This window comes from Choloepus didactylus, chromosome 24, assembly GCF_015220235.1.
Source record: "Choloepus didactylus isolate mChoDid1 chromosome 24, mChoDid1.pri, whole genome shotgun sequence".
In the NCBI taxonomy this organism is placed as follows: Eukaryota; Metazoa; Chordata; class Mammalia; order Pilosa; family Megalonychidae; genus Choloepus; species Choloepus didactylus.
In genome coordinates this window covers 18,469,544-18,494,560 of record NC_051330.1, presented here as the reverse complement: position 1 = coordinate 18,494,560, position 25,017 = coordinate 18,469,544, and the positions used below count along the sequence as shown (strand labels likewise).

General features: G+C 38.4%; 1 protein-coding gene across 4 annotated transcripts in view; it reads right to left on the bottom strand.

Moving 5' to 3' along the window:
* Nucleotides 1–795: 795 nt before the first annotated feature.
* LOC119520131 (zinc finger protein 596-like) overlaps nt 796–25,017 on the bottom strand; it is a 56,253-nt gene continuing 32,031 nt past the window's right edge. For 2 of the 4 annotated variants that reach the window (XM_037817884.1, XM_037817883.1), the window contains exons 3-7: nt 7,360–7,445; nt 5,610–5,736; nt 4,707–4,802; nt 4,116–4,198; nt 796–3,673 (exon numbers count right to left, since the gene is read on the bottom strand). In XM_037817884.1, coding sequence (XP_037673812.1) covers nt 2,462–3,673; nt 4,116–4,198; nt 4,707–4,802; nt 5,610–5,736; nt 7,360–7,371 — 1,530 coding nt within the window. In that variant the 5' untranslated portion in view covers nt 7,372–7,445 and the 3' untranslated portion in view covers nt 796–2,461. The remainder of the gene's footprint in view (nt 3,674–4,115; nt 4,199–4,706; nt 4,803–5,609; nt 5,737–7,359; nt 7,446–25,017) is intronic. The other 2 variants (XM_037817885.1, XM_037817886.1) reach the window with 2 other exon arrangements.

Here is a 25,017-nt window from a genome sequence, read left to right as displayed (position 1 = left end):
CTTGATTAAATGTCTTTCACTGCAGAAGACACTCCCCTTAGTTGACTGTAGGTGTAATCTGCCATAGATACAAACAACTTACTGATTACTTCAGTCCACTAAATGTCCTTGGAGGAGCTGTTAAGCCAGTGCCTGCTTGACCAGACAACTGCACACCATTACCTGACCAAGTTGATACATGAACCTAACCATCACAATGGGTCATAAGGAAAGAAGAACCATAGCTTTTTAGATCACAAAGCTACCAGATGCAGCCAAGCCTTACCCCTTTGAAAGGTAACTTCCGTTATGCTACTGGGCCTTGGTGGAAACAAAATATCACCAAGAGTTCCCAGGTCCTCCTAAGGCTAGAAATCCACATAGTATCCTGGGTCCCAGGTAATCAGGACACTTACCCGAATCCCCAGGAAAAGACATGGTGGCATGAGGAGTTGGCAGAAGTGCTCTGTAATGATCCTGCTGCAATACCACAGACCCCTCCCTCCAGGGATTGAGATCCAGAGGACCAAGACACACAGATGTCCCACTGTATTAGGGTTCTCTATGGAAACAGAACTAATAAGATATCTGTAAATATAAGATTTTTATAAAAGTGTCTCATGCAAGTGTAGGGATGCACAAGTCCAAATTCCAAAGGGCAGGATACACGAGTTCAAATTCCGTAGGGCAGGCAGCCAAACTGGCAACTTCAATAAGGTATTCAATGAATTCCTCAGGAGACACTGGCTAGCTGAAGAAGTGAAAGTCCTCTCTCTCTCCTTTAAAAGTCTTCAACTGATTTGATTAAATCCAGCTGATTCAAATCTCTCCTTGTGGAAGACATACCCTTCACTGATGTAATCAGTTACAGGTGCAGTCAGTTAACTGATGATTTAATAAATCAGCCAAATATCCTTGCAGTAACAGGCCAGTGCTTGCCTGGCCAGGCACCTACACACCATCACCTCGCCAAGCTGACACGTAAACCTAACCACAACACCCATCTAACCCACAAGATTGATCAATGCTGATTCCCTGATCAGCCAAGTGATTGTGCATCTACTGGGCAGCAACCACTGTTTTCCTTGCCGCAGGCAGACTATATATCAACACTGTTACTGGAAAAGTGCCCAAAGGGTTGAAATATAAGTATTCCTAATTATCCTCAAACACTAGAAGCTAAGCAACCCCATGTACCCGTTTACTGCCTCATGGGTGGAGCCATCACCAACAGCTTACCAGCTTGGTCAGATACATGGATGGAACCTGACTGGAGAATCAAACACTCCCTACTGTGGCAAAGAAACCTTTCGAAATAACTGTTGGTGTGGAAGGCACCATTTGTATCACTCATGTTGATACTTAATGGCAAGGGTCTTATTACAATGAGAATTTGGGGATGACAGTCAATGAAGGATATACCAGCCTGCCTTTCACACCCAGTGAGGCTTCAGATCACAGTGGAAGAGAGGCTGAGAATGATCCCTGCTTGGAAAATAACAATTGACTTACCCTCAGTGACATATATGATGTAGCTGAATTTCTCATCATTGCGTCCACTGCTGGGTGGACCCACCAACAAGTGAACATGGAAATTATGACAATGAAATTGTGGGCCCAGGAAGACAGAGCATCTCATTAAACTTCTGGTATACAGAAATTGAACTTTATTTTTACTGTGAACCCTGTGACTTTTACTAAATTTACTAACTGCCTCTAACATTTTTGTAAATTTAATGGTTTCTATATACCCAATCATGTCATATACAAACAAGTAGTTTTACTTTCCTTTTGCAAAGGAAGTTTTCTTCCCTTTTGCACTTCCTTTTCTTTTCACTCTGACTTTACTATACTACCTAAGTACACAATTACATCTACATATAAGGAATCCTTATATGTAGATTATATGTAGATATAATGTAGAAGACAACCTTAGTCTAAATTGAGTGCTTCACATGTATGGAATTCACCCATTTAAAGGATAATTACAAATAAAGGCACTCCCATGTAGAGTACATACAACTTATGGAATGTGATTTCCCTGCTTTGCTTATTTGGGTGGTAGATGAGGACTCTCCACTTCCATTAGATTTATATTGTGAACTCTCATATGGCATATCATCAGACTATCTGCTAAGGACTCTTAATACACAGATGACATTCATATGGATTCTCTCCTCCATGAATTTTCCTAGACTAGCTAAAATAGTACAGATGACTAAAGGCACTACCATATTTATTAAAGCCATAGTGTTTCTTCACAATGTGAGTTCCAGCTGGCAAGCGTAAAGATTAGGTCTATGGCTGGAATCTCATATTCAAAACATTTATAGTGTGAATTCTCTCAATCCCATCTAAGCCCAGAATATTGACTGAAGGCTTTCCCAAATTCATGACATTCACAGGGTTTCTCTCGAGTTTCAATAATGTGATATTGTCTAAGGTTAGAAAAATTAAGGTTTTTCCATACAGATGTTCATTCTCATGGCCTCTGTCCACAATGCATTCTCTCATGTTTCCTGCGGACAGAACTATAAGTGAATGCTTTCCCACACAGACGACATGCATAAATTTTCTCTCCAGTGTGCATTCTCTCATGTTCTCTAAGATAATAATATCGACTGAAGGTTTTCCCACATTGATGACATTCAGGGGGTTTCTCTTCAATGTGCTTTCTCTCATGTCGTCTAAAAGCAAAGCAATGAATAAAGGCTTTTCCACATACATGGCACTCATAGGATTTCTCTCTAGTGTGAGTTTTCTCATGTTTCCTAAGGATAGAAGATTGATTGAAGGCTTTCCCACACAGATTGCACTTATAGGGTTTCTCTCCAGTGTGAGTTCTATCATGCTGTCTAAGATGAGAAACTTGACTGAAGGCTTTCCCACATAGATAGCACTTATGTGGCTTCTTTCCAGGGTGAGACCTCTCATGCTGCCTAAGCTGAGAATATCGACTGAAGGATTTCTCACAAACATGACATTTGTAGGGTTTCCTTCCAATGTGAAATCTCTCATGTCGTCTAAGCTCAGAATATCGGCTGAAGGCTTTCCCACATAGAGGACATTCATAGGGTTTCTCTCCTGTGTGTGTTATCACATGTTGTCTAAGGAAAAAATATCGACTGAAGGCTTTCCCACATAGATGACATTCAAAGGGTTTCTCCCCAGTGTGAATTCTCTCATGTTGTCGAAGATTAGAAGACTGACTGAAGGCTTTCCCACAATGATGACATTCATAGGGTTTCTCTCCAGTGTGCGTTCTCTCATGTTTTATAAGATTAGAAGATCGACTAAAGGTTTTTCCACATAGATGACATTCATACGGCTTCTCTCCAGTGTGAGCTCTCTCATGCAGTCTAAGCTGAAAACTGTTAGGGAAAGCTTTCCCACATTGAAGACATTTGTATGATTTATCTGTATGATTTATGTGAGTTCCACTGTATTCTCCCTGGCCAGAGCTTTTATTAGAGGCTTTACCACTTCGCTCACATTTATATGATTTACTTCTATTGTGAATCTGCTTATGTTGAGTAAAAGATGACTGGTCACTGAGAACATTTCCAAGTGGTTTCCGGGAATATGGTTTCTTTCCTATGTGAATTAATGCACGTTGAGTCACTGTGGATCTGGCAGTGGAATCTTCTTGTAAATGATCGTATTTAATGGAATTCTTTACCGTGTGAGATGCCTGCTGTGGGGAGTTAGATGAGAGACAGTTAAACATTTGCCCATATACATCAATTTCTCCGTTTCCGTACATATGATTTCTAGACTAATTCAGTAATAGTTTTCAATTAAAATTTTTCCCATGTTAATTTCAAATACACATTATACTCCTTCACACACAAGAGATTTTCTCTATTAAGGCATCCCAATTGCAGACCTATCTAATCAATTTTGAACTTCATAATGTTTCAAATTTTATGTCTGTGAACCATGTTAATTGTCTTTTTATGAGAACTCAGGTTAGAGTTCTGGGTTCAGTTTAATTTTTCCTTAAATTCAAACTTACAGATTTTGGCTGGATTAGCTGTGGATCACAACATTAATTATGGCAAGGTGATTGTACTGAATTCCCATTTCATCCACAGGTATCTATTTGGAAAACTAGGATTCACACTAACGAAGCTTACCAATGATGTGATGTCAGACGTGTCTTTTCTGCAGGTAGGTTGCATGATTATCATTTCCTGTTTTTTAATGGCACCTTTCCTGCCTGTAATTATTGGGGAAAAAGTATATAATAAATTGTTACAATAGCAATTGGGGAAAGAAAATGTTGGAAAGTCCTAAACATCTGATAGTATGTATCAAACATTCACACCTGGTGGGTAAAGAACACCAAATTAAGGAATAAACTAGGAGAAACAAACATTATGGGACATTAACAATCAGATTTTCAGGAATGAAATAAGAGAATAAAAAGATTTTGGGATTTCAGGGAGGTAAAAAGAGGGAAAATTTTCCAAGAGTAGGACCAGTACAGGGCTGCGCCTGTGAAGGCTGAACATCAATAACACATGAATATCTCCTGCTCAAAGATACTTCAATAGAGCTTGATAAGTATATGGAAAGACCATATATGAAGACAAATTCCCCAATATCATTCTCTATATTTCATAAAGCATAACTCACTTAAGGAAACTTGAAGTTGATACTTCCAAAGACCTAATCACTAAATGATGAGGCCCCTCCTCTACTGATGCACAGGTTCCAGAGCTCACCTGTATTCTGCTTTTGGAGAAATCCTATTCCTTCTCTCCACACTTCCTCTCCTTGTGCCAACTGGGAAAGCACATCTGATTTGCAGACCTGACATCCTGTTCACAGGAAAAAAGATGCCTAGATTTTGAGTTAAGTGTAAATTACACTGCATTATAAAGTCCATGGCAGGCTACCAAAAAGAAAGATAAGCACTGAAGGTCAACAGAGCAAAAGTATTTTGAACACAGACCACTGACAATGTTCACCAGCAACAGAGTAACTCTTGACCTTGTTCCCATTATATTGGGGACCTCTGGTTGTCACTCCCATGCAAAAGTTCAAAGACAGACTGCAGATTCCTCCATATTCTTAATGGGGGAAAATTCTGTGTTTCCATAGTGGTGATTATTGTTTTCAAAAATAATACAATAAACTCCACCAAAACAATTTAATCCTATATGGAAAAGGATACACATGGTATTTTTATTATTGTGTTGTGAAACCTCAGCATAGCCTTTAGACCCAAGCAATAATTCAAAATGTTTAGTCACTTATTTATCCATTAAAAAAACTATGCACTGATTTCCCAGCACTGCTCTAAATGCTGGAGAATGAGATTCAAGAAAGACATTAACTTGTGGTCAAGAAGATTAACTTCTTTTGGGATTGAGTAGATGTAAATAGAAAGTAAGGGAACACATTTCATTTAGGCAGTTTTATGTATTATAAAATAATGCAAAATAATGTATTAAAAATATAAAATGTAAATATATATAAAGATATAAAAATGTTATACAATACAGAGGAGATGACCTAGATACTTGAATAAGCAGAAGATGATATATGAAAGATACACAGGTAGATGGCAGATTAGATTAGATGACTGACAGATATCAATGATAGATGAATTTTGCCAGACTCACCCACTGAGACCAGAAGCTTGATATTGTCCAGCATCACTTCTCTGAACAGCTTTCTCTGGGATCTGTTTAGCAGGACCCATTCTTCCTGGGTGAAATCTACAGCTACATCTCTGAAGGTCATTAACTCCTAAAATATCACAGGAATTTGTGTTCTCACAGGGCCATCCCTAACAATGTCCTGAGTGCTATGCTCAAAATGACAGCACTGAGGAAGATGAGGCTGTGTACATAGAGCTCAAGATGTGTTTGGAGTTCCAGAAAGATCACCCCAATGCTGAACTGTCATCTCCTTTTCAGATACACTCACAGTCACATAGACACACTGAATACATAAAACTCTACTGTAAAAGAAGTATCACATGACATAGCATGATATAACCCTAGAAATTTCCCAACAGACTTGTAATTATGACTTCCTGATGCTGATTATAAAACTTGCTCTACAGCATTCATAACTAAAATACTTTTCCAACAATTTCAAATAAAGCTACACTCATCATAGGGCAAAAAATATCCATGATAAATCACTTGTTAAAAATGACTCTGGTTAGATTATTCCTGTATATGGACTACCTCATTTTCCTCTCATTTAAAAAACTGTTTAACATCATGCTATGTGTTTGGATAGATCCAGTGAGCTGATGTGTGAATCCCTTTCTATCTAAACTCAATGCAGTGTTCAATTCAATAGAATAGCTGGAAACTTCAAAATAATACCTAGAATTCTGCAAAACTAAACAGGTTTCACACAGAACTATTTATCAAGAAGAGCTGCCTCTCTCCATTCTACATAACTCAGTACTTCATTAGAATGTGTAAGCAAACATGATGATTCAAGCCAGGTGGCCATGATACAGATGTACTGAAAGATGGCCCTAGAATGACCACTACTGTGGTAAAAGACCTCTCATGCTCAACATTTTCTGGAGCCAAAAAACACCAGTTTTCAAGGTCTCTCATATCTTCACCTTGTCTGTTTACGGTTAAAAGAAGCTTTTTCATTGCTTCTGGTCTCTTAAAACTTTAAAAAATTTTCACAGGGCCATAAATTTTATTTTACCTAAGGAAACAATACTTGCTATATGTTGCATCATTTTGCAAAACCTGAATGAAGGTGATTTACAAAATTTAATTGGGAATAAGAGTGGCAAGGAGAATTTTAGTATTCTTAATCTTTCAAAATGTGCAAATATATTCTATCAACACTTTAAGAAATTTGAAATTTGGGAAAATAAATGATTCCTCATTTCCTTTATTGCTTAACCTTCCCTTGTGCTCCTCTCAACAATGCACAGACCTATACCACATCATCTGCAACAAGGGATTGACTGAACACACCTGCTGAAATGTCAGCCTCCTTTCTGACTGTTAACTTCTGCTCTTATTAATCTCCACCACCTTTTTTCACTGCAGGCCTAAGACAGTATCAGGCATTAACACAATCCATAAGTGCATTACATCTCCAATGAGGCCATGGGTTGCGTGAGAAAAAGAAAACACCTCTATCATCTCTTCAGAGAATACACAGCCTCAATGGGGGCTGGGCAAAACTATTGTTACGTAGTGAAGATTACTTATTGCTGAGCCCCAAGATTACCATAACTATTCTAGAGTCTGGATAAACTTAACTGAAGCTCATATCCTTGAATAACTCATGAATTGCCTTGGAATACCTAAGTCAAAAGGAGAAACCTCCCCATCTGCTGGCAACAGAGGTGTCACTTCAGTTAAAGAAGAATCCCCTACTCACCTGTGGTTGCATTGTCAATAGTTCAGTTGACAACTGTCTTCCTCTGGATTTTCATTAACAACCAAACAAGCTGTAGGTGAGGAAAGCTGAGAATGAAAAAAGAAGCCTTCAGACTCAAGTCTTGACCACAATTTCCAGACCCACCTGTCATGAATGCCAAACCCTTCCTTGGGTAGTAAACCCAGTCCAATCAACAGGGACATGAAGTGTGTGCCAAGAGCAATAGAAGGCCTTTCCTCTCCCAGGGTGAAGATCTATGAGATCTTGGCTTCTCTGGGTTCATTTTACAGATAAGAACAAGAAAATCACTGTACTGTATTTATTAATTATCTCATGGTGTTCAGAGACTTTCGATTCCCTCCCTGATTCCAAAAGACCTAGGAATTCCTGACCCATGTCACATCTGGAATTAGGTCTCCACTACCAAAAAAAGCAGTCTGGAATTTCTCAGATATAATTATACTTGGTTTAAGCATTAGCATTGGTCCTCCAACATCCATCACTGTCCTCTGGACTCTCTTTCCCTCCCTGCTCTAACCTGCACCTGCCCCTCTGGATATATTGGTTTTTCGATATATGATGTCTAACAAAGTAACTCCCTCAACATTGAGTTATACATCTCACCCCAATGGATTCAGATATTAACCAAGAAAATTAATATATTTTATTATGTGGTTGATCTACTCAAGGTCTTGATCAGTTTGGAGGGACCAATGGCTCGAATCAGGCAGATTTTATCATGCATATGCCTTGCATCAGAAAATACAAGGATATGGATCATAGTGTAATTGTCATGTCCCACAATCCACATGTGATTAGGAAGCCAAGAAGATACAGAATGAGGGAATTTGGGAGAACCCCTATTTGCCCAGTCTGATATTTTAGTGAAGTGACAGCTGAAATCTTGTACTATGTTAATCATCATCAGCTGAAACATCCCTACATGTGTTTACCTATAAATGTGAATGGATGTGTATTCTGCTCTAAAATGTTATTAATAATTACATGCATTTCATGGAAAAATGCTAATATGTCACTAACAGAGCTAGGATTAACTTACTCATTTGTACTTTTAGTCCAGTAAAAAAAATGGTTGTATTAAATATGCTTGGAGAATTACACATTTTTAAAAAATTTAATCTTCAAACGCACCCTGCTGAAGGTTAATTTACCCACTTAGCAAATGACATAAAAAGAAGTTCATAAAGCTTTATTAATGAAAAAATTACACAGCTAAAAAAACCAACTAGCATTTGAATTTTTTTCTTCCCGTCTCACAATCTCAAATTCCTTAGGATTTACATGCCACACCTATGTTTTACCTGAATATCACCACTCATTTCAATAATCAGAAGCCTAACCATGTTGTCAAAACCTCCTCTTCTTATACATCCTTCACAGAATTACACCCCAAGCCCAAGTTCTCCTGACTAAAGAAAACTTGCATTACACTGAACCCACTTCTCAAACATCAGCTTCCAACAAATCTAATATTTACTGCTCAGTGTAATCCACATTTACTCATTTCAGCATGTATTTCCTGAAAACAGTATTTCTGATATCCCTATTTACCCTAGGCTGTCAATGAACATCTGAGTATTTACCAGATCTTCCCCCATGGGAAATGACTCTAATTACTTGTCTTCTCTATTACTGAATTTAACAGAGTACATTAATAACCTATTGCTTTAAGTCTAAATGCAGTATCATGATTTCTAGTGCATTCAGATACATCTGGCACACCTACTACATCTTGAAAACTGAATCATTCTTCCACATTCTGAAATCACTTCAAGTCCCACAGTTTTGAATCTCACATATTCTCACATTTCATATTCTTTCGCAGAAAGGCATTCAGTGGATTCCTTGAGATGGAGGTAACCTGCTCCTCATGGGTGGTGGATGTAGTGAAGCTGGTGCAAACTATATCAGAGGGCACTGAGGAGTGAGCAGGAGGTAAGAATAAACTAATTGCTTTCCCTTGAAAAAAGCTGGCCTCAATTTCAAAGAGTTGAGTTGGGAAAGCAAAAAATCACATACCAATCAAATTTATATATTTTATGATTCTACTTTGATAGAAACAATGAATGGACATTTACAGTATTTATAAAATGGTAATGGGGTAAAGTCAGCTCAAATCTCATTGTTTGGAAAACACCTGAGAATCCAAAAATAAGGAGACATTGAGATCAACTCAACAGTAAAACTTTCCTCTCCTCACAAAGTTCTGAATTCGTCAGCTTCTTTGTTTATGGGGGAATTCAACCTCTATTTGTTTTCCCTTTAAATAGAGAAAACATTTGATAAATCTAAAGAAGGGTACATTTCAGGGAACTCACCTTGACTGGATTTACAAGATAAAAATTAAATCCTCATACAATCTTGGAAAACAAAGAATAAAGCCTTAGAGAAGGATGATTTGAAAGGCTAATTAAATACTTTGCAGCTCATTTTTGTAACAAGAAATAATTCAAAGTGCTGCAGCTACAACAGGGAACTAGATATGCTGGGTCTATATGGACAAAGAGCTAGAATTCCCTGAAGGAAGACTGGGATTAAAAATAAAGGATAGAGAACCTAAGATGGCAGCTAGGTGAGACAGGGCAAAAAAACATCTCCGTGAAAAATACTAGATAAAAGACAGAAAGTGACCCAGAACACCAGTTCCAGCAATGCACCAGATGGACAAGGTCTGCTAAATCCACAGGGACCGTGCACTTGGTGAAACCGGGAGTCTGCATTTGGAAACCAGTGAGTGAGCCGGCTGAATGTCCAGCGGCCATGGTGCGGTGTGGGGAACCTGTGGGTTGGCATTTGGAGGCAGACTAGTTGTTTTTTAAAAAAACCCAAAAGCAGCTGCAGATACGGCAGCAAGAATCACACAGCGAAGCGAGGCAGGAATGGGCTGTGCGTACGCCTCGATATCTGGTGTAGAAGACAGCCTTTTGTACACCTGCTGCTAATTCTCTCGGAGCGAGGAAGATAAGAGGTTAGCCAAAAGGGGAAAAAAAACCACGCCCCTTGCAGCCATCTTCACAGTGGGCTGGGAACGCTCCTGCCTGGGGCAGGCACCATAGCCCAGAGACACACCAAGGGACCCAGTGTAACAGAAAGCGTTTCCAGAAACACGAGCACATGCCACAATATCGGACATGGACAACAGCCTTTATTTAGTGCACCCACAGCTAACTGTCCTGGAGCTTGGAAGGTGGAGCTATGCAAAAAGGGGGAAATTAACACGCCCCATTCACCCATCCTTACTGCTGGGAACGCCCCTGCATGGCCTGGCAGCCCAGAACTTCCCTTGAAGGATAGCACACAATTGAGACATAGCACAGCCATCCCTCAGCAGAGGCCCTAAGAAGGGCACGGCTGGGAAGAGGGACCCACTGGGAAATCCCAGGGACCATATGCCGATACCAAGGACTTGTGGGTCAACAGCAGATACAAACTGTGGCGAGTATGAAATAAAGGTTTAGACTCTTGGAACAGCCTTAAATCTCCAGGAACACCTGGGAGGTTTGATTATTAAAGCTGCCTTGCCTCCCTAACTGCTCAGACACATACCCCACATTCAGGGCGGACAGCACCAACAATACACCCAAACTTGGTGCAACTGAACCCCACAAGGATCAGACCCCCAAACACGACAAAGACAAAACTGGGGAGAACTGACTTAAGGGGAATAGGTGACTGGCAGAGGCCATCTGCTGGTTAGTTAGAGAAAGTGTATGCCACCAAGCAGTAGATCTGACAAATTAGACACTGGTGTTTCAATAATCCTTCATATCCTAAAAGAACCCTATCAAGTAAAGCAAATGCCAAGAGACCAAAAACAACAGAAAATTTTAAAGCATGTGATAAAACCAGACAATATGGATAACCCAAACCCAAACACCCAAATTAAAAGCTCAGAGGAGACACAGTACCTGGAGCAATTAATCAAAAAACTAAAGACAAACAATGAGAGCATGGCACAGGATATAAAGGACATGAAGAAGAGCATGGCACAGGATATAAAGGACATGAAGAAGACCCCAGATGAGCATAAAGAAGATATTGCAAGAGTAAATAAAAAAATAGATGAACTTATGGAAATAAAAGAAACTGTTGACCAAATTAAAAAGATTCTGGATACTCATAGAAGACTAGAGGAAGCTGAACGACTCAGTGTCCTAGATGTCCACAGAACAGAAAATGAAAAGAACAAAAGAAAGAGTCGAGAAAAAAATCGAAAAATCAAAATGGATCTCAGGGATATGATAAATAAAATAAAACATCCAAATTTAAGACTCATTGGTGCCCCAGAAGGGGAAGAGAAGGGTAAAGGTCTAGAAAGAGTATTCAAAGAAATTGTTGGGAAAACTTCCCAAACCTTCTACACAATATAAATACACAAAGCATAAATGCCCAGCAAACTCCAAATAGAATAAATCCAAATAACACCACTCCAAGACATATTCTGATCAGACTGTCAAATACTGAAGAGAAGGAGCAAGTTCTGAAAGCAGCAAGAGAAAAGCAATTCACCACATACAAAGGAAACAACATAAGACTATGTAGTGACTACTCAGCGGCCACCATGGAGGCGAGAAGGCAGTGACATGACATATTTAAAATTCTGAGAGAAAAATTGCCAACCAAGAATACTTTATCCAGCAAAACTCTCCTTCAAATTTGAGAGCTTAAATTTTTCACAAACAAAAGCTTAGAGATTTTGCTAATAAAAGACCTGCCCTACTTGTGATACTAAAGGGAGGCCTACCAACAGAAAAACAAAAGAGAGAGAGAAAAATTTAACAGACTATATATAAAACATTACATCCCAAATCACCAGGATACACTTTCTTCTCTAGTGATCATGGAACTTTCTCCAGAATAGACTATATGATGGGACATAAAACAAGCCTCAATAAATTTTTAAAAAATTTTATTTATCCAAAGCACATTCTCTGATCACAACGGAATACAAATAGAAGTTGATGACCATCAGAGACTCAGAAAATTCAGATACTGGAGGGTAAAAATAAGGGGAGATGAAAACATTCCCGGATAATCAAAAGCTGAGGGACGTCATCACCAGTAGATCGGTCCTATGAGAAATGTTAAACGGAACTGAGCAGGCTGAAAGGGACACGAAACAATTGACTGAAGCCATATGAAGAAATAAAGATTTCCAGTAAAGATCACATGGCAAATATAAATACCAATACTACTGTATTTTTGATTTGTAACTCCACTATTTACTTCCTACAGGATCTAAAATACATAAACTGTAATGATAAATCAGTGGTTTTGGACTCAATGTACAATAAGTGATTTTTGACAAGAACTACATAAAGGTGGGGAAATAGAGGAGTACAGGAACATAGTTTATGTGTCCTATTGAAGTTAAGTTGGTATCAAAGAAAAACAAGATTGTTATAGATTAAAGAGGTTAAATTTAATCCCCATGGTAAACACAAAGAAAGTATCAGAGAATATGGCCATAGAGATCAAAAGTAGAATATGGGTTACAAGAAGCGGGGGAAGGGGCAATGGGGATTTAAGATATGGTTTCTGTTTGGGGTGAAGGGAAATTTCTAGTAATGGATGGTGGGAAGGTGATAGCACTGTAACATTCTAAATGTGATTAATCCCACTAATGGAATGCTAGGGAGGGGGTGGAATGGGAAGATTTAGGCTGTATATATGGTTCCACAATTGAAGGAAAAAAAAAAAAAAAAGACAGTCTAAATACATAATGACAATTAAATGCCAAAGATGGTCCTGGATGGGATCTGAGGATTGGAGGAGAGGCGGCTCAAAGGGATACAGTTGGGAAATAAGAAAAAATTAAATATAGAATGTAAGCTTTGTATCAATGTTGAATTTCTTGAACTTATTAGCTGTGCTTAACGTGACTGCATAAATGAATGTTCTTGTCCATGGGAAATGTATATGTGAATTATATTGTTTGTCCAAGGATGTGTACAGCTTGCTATACGTTCAGAAGACAGAGCAACAGATGATGGATGATGAGGGAGGGAGGGAAAGAAAGAAAAGGTAGAGTGGCAGGATGTTAAAGCTGGTGGATCTGAGGTATCAGTGGAGGGGGTTTGGGATATGCTGGAGTTCTATGTATGGGGTTTATATTGTTTTTCAACTGTTCCTGTAAGTTTGAATTTATTTCAAAATAAAATTCAACCAAAAAATAAAGGATAAATGAAGAAATATGAAAATCTGTGATGGACATACATGTTGCGACAAAAATGAAAACAGGTTACTGAGATGGAAGATGAGGGAGGGAAGTGGTTAGGCAGAGGACATATAGATCTCACTAAGATGTTTACCACCTCTCCTAAGAGAGAGTTAGTAGGAAGTCCATTTAATAAGTCTCTTTTTGCAGGGGTAAAAGTTAAAATTTTACTACCTACCACAGTGCATGCACTACATATCTTTCTTGTTTTCTAAGAATTTAAATTTATATCTGAGTGGAATTCAAGTTTTTCACTTTTATTAAATCCCTAATTTTAGATTTGTGTCGGTTTGAGTGTACTGTGTCCCCCAAATGCCATTATCTTTGTGGTCTTGTGTGGGGCAGACATTTTTGGTGCTGGTTACATTTGCTTGGAATGTGCCCCACTCAGCTGTGGGCAATGATCATTTCGATGAGATGTTCCCATGGAGGCGTGGCCCCACCCATTCGGGGTGGGCCTTGATCAGTGGAGCTATATAAATGAGCTGACTCAGAGAGAGGAAACTAAGAGAGTGCAGCTGGGAGTGATGTTTTGAAGAGGAGCAAGCTTGCTAGAGAGGAACGTCCTGGGAGAAAGCTGTTTTGAGGCCGGAGCTTTGGAGCAGACGCCGGCTGCCTTCCTAGCTAGCAGAGGTTTTCTGGACATCATTGGCCATCCTCCGGTGAAGGTGCCCGATTGCTGATGTGTTGTCTTGGATGCTTTGTGGCCTTAAGACTGTAACTGCGTAGTGAAATAAACCCCCGTTTTATAAAAGCCTATCCATCTCTGGTGTTTTGCATTCTCCAGCATTAGCAAACTAGAACAAGATTTTTAAATCTGAATATGGTTGCAAATATCACTAGAAAAGCACTGTGACATAAATAAGCCTATAAACTGATGCATATATGAAAACAGTTTTCCTTTTATCAAAAACTAGGCAATTGTTCTTCTTATGATTATTTGCATATTTAATGTAGAAGTTTCCCATATTGTAGCACATACTCTAAGTAAGGGTAAATGGACCTCAAAAGCCACCTGCACACTAAAACCTTCTGGGAGCATTAACAAATTCTAATACCTGGGTAATATCATCAGAGACTCTGATTTAATTATTCCTAAGTGTTCAGAAGTTGAAAAGTCCAGGTGTGCTTGCAATAGGCATCAAAGTTTGGGAACAACTTCTTTAAGGAATCTAAGACACCAAACAGGGAACTGGTAGTCATAGTGTGTGGTAAGTGGCTCTGCGACATTAGTCTGGGAGCTTGGTAGAAAAGCAGAATCAAAGGTCCTACCCCAAACCTATGGAACCAGGATCTACATTTTTCCAAGATTCCAAGAGGGTCATGCATACATTGCAGAATGGGCAGCAATGGTTCACAATTCATTTCTGTCCCAGAGGTATATGGGAAACCTACATTGTATGCATGATTGTTCTCTATACTCCCCCAACATCTTTAGTAAGAAAAATAAAATTAATTTAAAACAATTTAATATGGGCAAAAAAATAAAAAAGAAGAGGAATTAAGACATTCTCACATAAATAAAAGCTGAGGGAGTTTGTCCCCACCATAACAGCCCTACAAGTAATGCTAACATAAGTTCTTCAGGTTGAAAAGGCTTTACAAGAGACAACAGATTGAACTTGCATGAATAAAGATATCCAGTAAAGGAAACATCATGGGAAATATAATGCCATTACTATTGTTGAGGGCGAGATGTTTCTGGAATTCCACTTTTTACATACTACAAGACCTAAAATACAATAGCCTGAAAATTAATGATCAATCAATGGTTTGGAATTATATAAATAATCTGTGACAATAACGTCATAATCGTGGGAGGCATGGACAGGTATAGGAATACAGTACTGCATGATATTGAAGTTGATATTAAAATAAATGAGACTGTTATACATATAGGATATGAAACTTAAGTCCAATGGTAACCAGAAAGAAAATAATGGAAAAATAAATGTGCCAAAAGAAATGAGAAGAGTTTCTAATGTGTTTACAATATAAATGCGCAAAGGACTTGAATAGACATTTATCCAAGAAGCATGTACAGATGCCAATGCAAATCAAAGCCACAGTCAGAGACCAAGTCATGCACAGTAGAAAGAAACCTGTTAAAAAATGGAAAGTAACAAGTGCTGGTGAGGAAACACAGAAATGAGTATCTTAATACACTGCTGTTTTGTAGAACATGAACACCAAGCAAGTTCTCTAAATTACTATGCTGAATCAAGATGCAAACAAGTCCACTGGGTAATCATGTCTGAAAACAGACAAAACACGAACAATTTTCTATATTTCCTACTACCTCCACCTCTCACTGCTATAAAATACCTAAACCTTTCTCTTTCCCATCCTGTATAAACAACTGCTGTATCTTTACCAAATATAGCTGTAGTCTCGCTGTGGTCTGAACTCCCTAGAGATAAGCTTTAAGATACCAATCATAAAATTATTCAAATTTTCTTATAATAAACAATCCCAAGCAAACCCACAATAACTTTGATCCACCTCCAAATCAACTAACACAACGGCAAATCTTCTAATAAAGCTCTTCTAACACTCTCTTAATGAAATGTCCCAAAGTCCAATGCTGAAAGTTCTCTCTTGTTGAAAGGAATAATGAAACCCATTTTTGTTCAATTGCAGGTGTATTCCTGGTGGTCTTCTGCTGGAGGTCAGCGACACCTATATATAAAATGTTATGTATACATGTATATAAAGGTATACATATAATTTTGTTCTAGAAACCTGTCTTACAATTTCAGATGCCAATGAGCACATGAAAGGATGATCAGTATCACTGGCCACTGGGGAAATGCAAATCAAAACCACAGTCATACACCAACTCATGCCCACTAGAAAAACAATTATTAAAAAAAGGAAAGTAACAAGTGCTGGTAAGGACAGAGAAATTTGAATCTTAATACACTGCTGATGGGAATATGAGATGATGCAGCTGCTGTGTGAGAACAGTTTGACAGTTCCTAAGGAAACTGGGTATGGGTATGGAAATAGTATTTGATCAAGCATTCCCAATTCTAAGTACATATCAAAAGAATTGAAAGCAAGAACCCAGGGAGATACGTGTACTTCAAAGTTGAGATACGTGTACTTCAAAGTTAACAGCAGCACTGTTACAGTGCCCAGGGGGTGGAGGTAACCCAAAGGTCCACAGCATATGAATGCATACACAGAATGTGGTGTATACATATACTGGAGACTATGATGCACACTGCTACAAGGATGAACCTTTAAGACACAGAGGGACTGATATTGTATGATTCCACTTGTATGGAACAGCCAGTGTGTGCAAATTCATAAAGAAAAGAGGTCAAGGTTGCAAGGATAGGCGAAAAGGGAGAGTAGGGAATTAAAGTGTTATCAGTACAGGTTTTATTTTTAAGGTCATGGGAAATTTGGGTTAATAGGTAGTGGTGACAGAAGCACAGCATTTTGAGTGTGATTAATCAAACTAAGTTGTATGTCTTGAGTGGCTGTGATGTGAAATTTCATCTTGCATATGTTTCACAACTAAAAACAAAGAGATTAAAGAAACAATAATAAAGGCAATACATGATCCTAGATTGGATTTGATGCTGAAGAAAATTCCCAAAGACATTATTGAGATATATGAACAAAGTGTCCCAACTTAGCTTCCACCAAGATAACCAGATTCACCAACTTTTAAAGTTTTTCCACATTTTCTGTATCATTCTTTCTACCTATCTATCTACTTGTCATCCATTTATCTATGTGTCTATCTATCTTCCTCTTGACATGTGAGAGAAGGCTCCCTGAACACTAAATATTTCCAGGTATATTTATTAACAACAAGATTCACTTACCTAACTTCAAGTGCAATTATCAAGTTCACACACTGATATGGTAAATTTCTTACAAATGATGAAAGCACATTTTTATAATTGTACTATTAACTATATCCCATGATTTAACTGAGGGTTCACTGTATGTGTTGTGCAGTTCCATGAGTTTACTCTTTACTCTAGTACCATATATACAACCCACAATTCACCTTTAACCACATTCAAATATGTAATTAAGTGCTCTTAATTACATTCACAGTGATGTGCTACCATCCACACCACCCTTTACAAAATAATTGCCATCATCCCAAATAGAAAATCTGTACTTCCCTATACCCAACCCAAACCTTTGTAACCTATATTCTAGATTCTGATTCTACTGATTCTATGAGTTTCTATTCTGTTTATCGCAACCACCACCTAAAACATCAGTGAGTGAGTTCATACAATATGTCCTTTTGTTGGGCTTATTACACTCAACATGTCTTCAAGATTCAGCCACATTTTCACATGAAAAAGAACTTCATTCCTTTTGATGACTGAGTAATATTACATTGTGTAAATATACCACATTTTGTTTATCCATTAATTGGTTGCTAGACCCCTGGGGTGCTTCCAGCTTTCGGCAATAATGAATAATGACACTGTGAACACTGGTGTTCATGTATCTGTTCTAGTCCCTATTTTCATAACGTTTAGGTATAATATGTTGAAATGAGATTGACAGGTCATGTGGTAATTCTTTACTTAACTTTCTGAGGAACAGCCAAACTGACTTCCACAGTACCTGCACCATTTTACATTCCAAAAGAAAATGAATGAGTATTCCTATTTCTCCATATTCTCTCCAACACTTGTAATTTTCCAATTTGTTTAATAGTAGCTTTTCTATTGGATGTGAAATGGTATCTAATTATGGTTTTGCTCTGCATTTACCTAATGAATAATGATGTTGAGCATTTTTCCTTCAGTCTGTCCCTTCTAGTCCAGTGGTTCCACTCATACAGATCTCACAAAAAATTGTTGGTTTTGCACTCAGTACACAGGTTTCCAAACCATCGCAATAAGACTTTCCAGAGATCCTTCCTGGATACCTGCACCTCCAATCCTGGTGTGCACTAAAATGGCAGACTGGATCCATGTTCAGTTAAACCCTCATGTGGAGCACTATTCTCTGGGGACTCACTTTCCAGAAACTCAGAATTCTCCAAACCATCAATTTCTGGTTTCTCTGTGCCCAGGAATTCAATTATTAGCTCATCCCTTTCCTCTCGTGTTTTACTATAATCTGCAAGTAAAAACCAGACTGCACATTCCACACTGAGCTTGAAAATCTCCTCAGCTAAATATCCAAGCTCATCACTTTTACATTCTACTTTCCATCTGACATCAGAACTCAATTTTGCCAAGATCTCTGCCACTTTTAAACAAGAATCTCCTTCCCTCCAGCTTCCAGTAACACATTCATCATTTTCTTCTAAGGCCTCATCAGAAGTACCTTTAGCATCCATATTTCCACAGTCTCTTCAAAGCAATCTAGGCTTTTTCTATCAAGCACCTCACAATTCTTCCAGCCTTTACCCATTACTCAATTCCAAAGCCATGTCCACGTTTTGGGTATTTGCAATAGCAGCACCCCCTCTCTTGGTAACAAAATCTGTTTTAGTTTCCTATGCTGCTCCAGCAAATACCACAAAATGGGTTGGCTTAAACAATGGGCATTTATTCACTCAGGGTTAGAGTCCCAGAAAACGTCCAGATCATGGTATCATAATGGTGATGCTTTCTTCCCAAAGACCAGCTGCTGGCAATCCTTGGCTCTTCTGCCACATGGCAAGGCACATAGCAGCACTGGCTGGTCTCTCTTCTCTTCCAAGTTCCAATGCTTTCAGCTTCTTGCTTCCATGTTTTCTCTGTGTCTTGCTTCCATTTATAAAAGCCTCCAGAAACAGGTTTAAGACCAATCATGAATAAGATCTGTCATACTTTAACTGAAGTCGCCTCATAAAAAAGGTCCTTACAGTGGATTCATACCCACAGAAATGGAGTAACATTTAAGAACTTGTTTTTCGCGAGTACATGCAGCCCAAAACCATCAAATTTATAGGGTAAATAAAAAACTGCATTGCAGTTTGAACATATGTCTTCAATACATATTTACCTTTACATTTAAAATTTGTCATGCTATCCTAAATCATGGCCTCATGACATTGAAGACACTACTCTCTACATCTTCTTTTCTTCTGGCAGAGTCCATTCCCCTTAAAAATCTTCATTTGGAAGGATTCAAAAATAGATTTAAATATCCATCCTTTATCTCTTTTTTTTTTTTGCTCACCAAGCTTTAGTATACTGTCATAATTTCATGTAACTAGTTTTCCATTCCTGTCACTAACCTTTTATGTATTATTGGTAAAACTATACCACGCCTCACTCTCATCTACTTGTCTACTATGTCATAGGGTATATGAAGAGCCACACCAGATTATTCCTCAGAAATGGATGATGAATGTGTGCTATGATGGATGCAATGCCAGAGGTAGGAAGTTCCAATGTGACATAAAATTGGTAATAAAAGAAATGACAGGGTGGAATAGTATTATATTGCTGCTGGCTAGTTATGCTATGTTTTCTTGGTTTTTGCATAACGTAATATTCACCCAGGGTCTCATATAGACTACCAGCTCATTATCACTTCATCCATGATGACTTAACTGAACTCTTGATGGGGAGATATTACCGGTGATTCATGATTACATACATATGGAATAGTCCTGAAAGACATCTCTGGACTGAATAGGAAGAAATATAACTGTACACTTTCCATTGTATTTAATGAAATGAACATTATTTGAAATTTTCACTTTCTGAACTTGTTTTAAATATTGGAAATAAAATATTATTGAGATGAAAACCAGTTACAAGTTTTGCTGTAGCATACAGCCCAGGTTTTGAAATAGCAGGATTGTGATCACATCTGGAATTTGAAAGAAACACCAGTGAGAAGAACTTGACAGAACCAAAAAATGCTAAAGCACCTAATATCAAAACAGAAAGTTAACTTTATCTGATAATATAATAATTGCAATATTAATGATAGCATTATCAATTTTGAATGTTATTTTAATGATCATATAAATTTCCTGTTTATTAACATTTTATATCATGTTTGTATCCCTAATACAAACATTTGTATTAATCATTAATTATCAAACGATTTGATAATTATCAAATGTAATAACTATGCATTATTAATGACAAGTTGTCATAACATATTGATGAACAGAACTGTGAAGTTGGAATAAGATATCATATTATTACTAATGTTATGTTAGAGATAATGAAATATGAAATTTAAAATGGCAAAGGAATGATTCCTACATCTTTCAGTAATATTATGTAGAAGTCATGTGCAGTATCCTTTGGCCAACAAATAGTGTTACTACTTTTTGATTAAGTGAAAAAAGTGAACATATGCAAAAGAATAGATTACCTCAAATTATGTTTAATTATCCTTTCATTTTTTCACATAATAAAATGATTATTCACTTTATATTTATGAAGAAATTTCCCATATCAGTTAATATCCTCCTTTGAAATATAAAGTAATTCACACAAAGGCATACTATAACTATAATATTTGCTGGTAAAGACTACATTATTTGAATATTCACATTATTGTCAACTCAACTATTTTTATCTAAATCTTGTGAACTGTGCCATAAAAATATTTTCAGGTGTTACTGATTTTAAATTTCATAATAAAATGTTACATTTCAAATTACACTTTCCATTTTACGTAATTGTAAATTTTATTTGTCTTGGAAAAGTTTCCTCTGAACATTAATCACTGTTATCTCGAATGAATACAACATGAAATTTGCTGGAAGACACCCCCTAAGATAGAGTTTTAAATGTACATGACTCTATTATTTATATTCTTGGGATATGAGGATCCACATATTATCATGTAAATCAATGACGCATATTATACAGAATTCCAGAAATATATTTTTTCCACTGTTACAGCCTGCAGGCACTGGTCTGGCAGAGACTGAAGAAAACACCAGGAACGGAGAGAGACAAATGTTATTATAGGAACTTACAGGAGTGAACCAAGAAGGCAGTCAAAGCTACTCTGATGGCAGCCAGTTCAGAGCTCAGTGTGAAGGCATTCCACAGTTAAGCAGGAGTCAGCAGGGCCAGAAAAAAAGACATTCCAGTGGGTATAAGATAAAGGGGACTTGTAACATTTAGATTAACTACATGCTAGAAAGGGAGTAACAATCTTGGTTCTGGGAACCAGTACACCTTGTAAACCTTTAGTTAATACAGGAGAGAGAAGTAACTCTGCATGCTCCCTCCTTCTGAGGGAGGCTGGTTACATTTTGATCATGCAGCCTCCTGTGTTTCACAATCCTAGGGAAAGGCCTGGGCCCAGGGCTCCCATATCGACGTTCGTAGCTCTCCTCAAAAATAAGCTGTAATACACTTCCATAAATAACTTCTGATATAATATTTTTTCAAATGTTAATTCAGAGTTAATAGTGATAACAAAACATCACCCTGTTCCAAGACTACACTAGAAGGATGTTCCACTAGCACTTAGTATTACTGGTATCTTCCCTTGTTACTCTTCTCTTTAGTCATCTAAAACAGCCAGACAAGTAAGTCTGGGAAATAGAAAGATGTGGCCTCCCGGAGGAGAAAAAGGCCCACAGACTCCAGAAAAGTCTAAATAAAAATTGTTTCATCAAGGTAAACACTAAACCATTGAGACAATTATTCCCTGTGAGAGTCAGCCCACTGCTCACATGTGTGAGTGACCCAGTGATCTTGGAATGCAAGGTTTATTAAGTGAATGTGCCCAGGAACACACACACATACTCTCTTCTTGGATCTGACGTGCACGTCATTTTACTGTTACATTATGTGTGGTTTACAAATTTAGTTGCACAGTAAAAGCCAAGGTTAGTTTTGTTTTTACGTAAACTACTTTTTCAGGGTCATGAATGTTTCATACAAAGTGATTTTCACAACACAAATTTGTACTGCCTATCAGTTTCATTTACCATTTTGTATGTTCTTGAACGCACCATAGGGTAGCTGCTGAAGAATACGAATGTGGGTTCAAAGTTCAGTCTTTCCTACTTGACCCCTCTCTCCAAGTAGGCAAAGGGATGGAGGAAAGCTCAGCACTTTCTAGACTTAACCCCATGGGGCTGATATTTAAGCAGTTGCAAGCCTGAGTTTGATGCTGTGGGGGTGGGAGGGAGTGCCAGTGGGTAAATGAAATTTAAGGGGAAGGGAGGGAAGTGGTGTCTATTCCTCAAGCAGGGAAGGGCCACGGTAGCTCATCAGGAGATATTGGTGTGGGGACAACTCTGAGGGAACGGCTCAGGGCACCCTGGCTGCATGGACACTGACTCATACCTTTGACAAAGGTCCTGTATGCCACTAACTCAAGATTCCTTCCTCCCAAAGTCAGGGTCAGTATGGCTCCCTTATTTTCTACAGATGCTTACTTCCCTTATGTTACTATCATAGACCAAGACTCCAAAGCAGGCAGTCTTGTGGCCCCCACAGACTGGTTGTCATTTCTCAGCTTACCTCCTTGCCCCAAACCTCACTAAAACACATGAAAAGGAAAAAGTAGCCCTTCCAACTAGAAACTCGCCTGAGACATTGGCTAGATCATCGTGCTCTCCTGGTGATCATAAACTATTTCACAGAACATTAACATCAGAAAAGTTCTCTAAATTACAACGATGGATCAAGATGCAAACAAGTACACTGGGTAATTACATGTGAAAAAGACAAAATAAGAACATTTTTCTTTATTTCCTACTACTTCCACCTCTCAGTGCCACAAAATATCTAAACCTTTCTCTTTCACATCCTACATAAGAGACTGCTGAGAGACGAGAGAAAATCGTGGCGTAGAGAGGAGTAGAAGCTAGTTTGTCCCCCTGGAACATCTAATAAACAACCCAGAACAACTAGTAAATCTGGAATAACTGCGAGGAGACAAACATGACTGTCCACTAATCATATACCAACCTGAATTGGGAGGAACGCACGAGACTGCAGCATAAAATCTTTAAGTAAAAAATCTGCAGATCCAAGCTGGGAACCCCCTCCCCATGGCCTGAACTGTAAAAGCCTCATGCTGCTAGAGAGCAGCACTCGCTCAGCAAGTGAATATAGCTCAGCTGAGCTCCAACTGGGGTTTCAATTAACAAACGCGGACTCCTCAACACAAGATACGAATCCCCAACAAGCAGACAGAGGCTTTTGGGAAGACTGATCTTGGAGAGCCAGACAGTGGCCACAGACTGGCCCTGAAGGGGGCTTTCTGTCCCTTTTTTGGCTTAGTGGAGAAAGCCTCAGCCATTTTCAGTTCCCAGCACTCTGACCCAGACAACGGTGGAGAAAGCAAAGGCAGAGAGTAAATTCAAATGTAAATGACCTCGCCCTAGGGGGTGTATTTTCCCTAAAAGGAAGGAGGAGGAGCTAAGCTCTACCACCCGCTTTCCATTAAGAATCAGACCATAGAGCCTGGGGGAAAACAGCCATGGGTCACACCTCCTTATACCAGTCTGGAGTTACAGGCTCACAGGCACCACCTGCTTCGTAGGAAAGCACAGTGACCTGAGGCCTCACAGGGTGTACCAATCTTCACAGGGAGATGTGATAATATTACCTCCTCGTGAGACCTGAGCCTGTTCTGGTGAGGGAAAACCTGATTGGGTAAGCAAGGAAATGAGATTCTAAGACAACAGAAAACTACAATGTACACTAAGAAAAATGAAGTTATGGCCCAAAGGAACAACTTACACTTCAACTGAGACAGAGGAATTGAAACAGCTGATGCTAAATCAATTCAAAAAGTTTAAGGAAGATATGGCAAAAGAGATGAAGCATATAATGAAAATACTGGGCATAAATAAGGCAGAAATCAAAAATTCGAAAAACCAACCAGCAGAATCTACGGAAATGAAAGGCACAACACAAGAGATGAAAGACACAATGGAAACATACAGCAGATCGCAAGAGGCAGAAGAAAACACCCAGGAACTAGAGAACAAGACACCTGAAAGCCTACACGCAAAAGAACAGAGAAAAGAATGGAAAAATATGAGCAATGTCTCCGGGAACTTAGGGACAAAATGAAATGCAGGAACGTACATGTCATTAGTGCTCCAGAAGGAAAACAGAAGGAAAAGGAGGCAGAAGAAATAATAGAGGAAATAATCAATGAAAATTTCCCATCTCTTATGAAAGACATAAAATTACAGATCCAAGAAGTGCAGCATACCGCAAACAGAATAGATAGACAGGCCCTCACCAACAAATAAAATAATCAGATTATCAAACATCAAAGATAAAGAGAAAATCCTGAAAGCACCAACAGAAAAGCGATCCATCACATACAAAGGAAGCCTGATGAGACTATGTGTGGATTTCTCAATAGAAACCATGCAAGAAGGAAGTGGGGTGATACATTAAAGACACTGAAAGAAAAAAACCACCAACCAAGAATCCTATAACCAGGAAACTTTCCTTTAAATATGAGGGAGAGCTTAAAATATCCTCTGATAG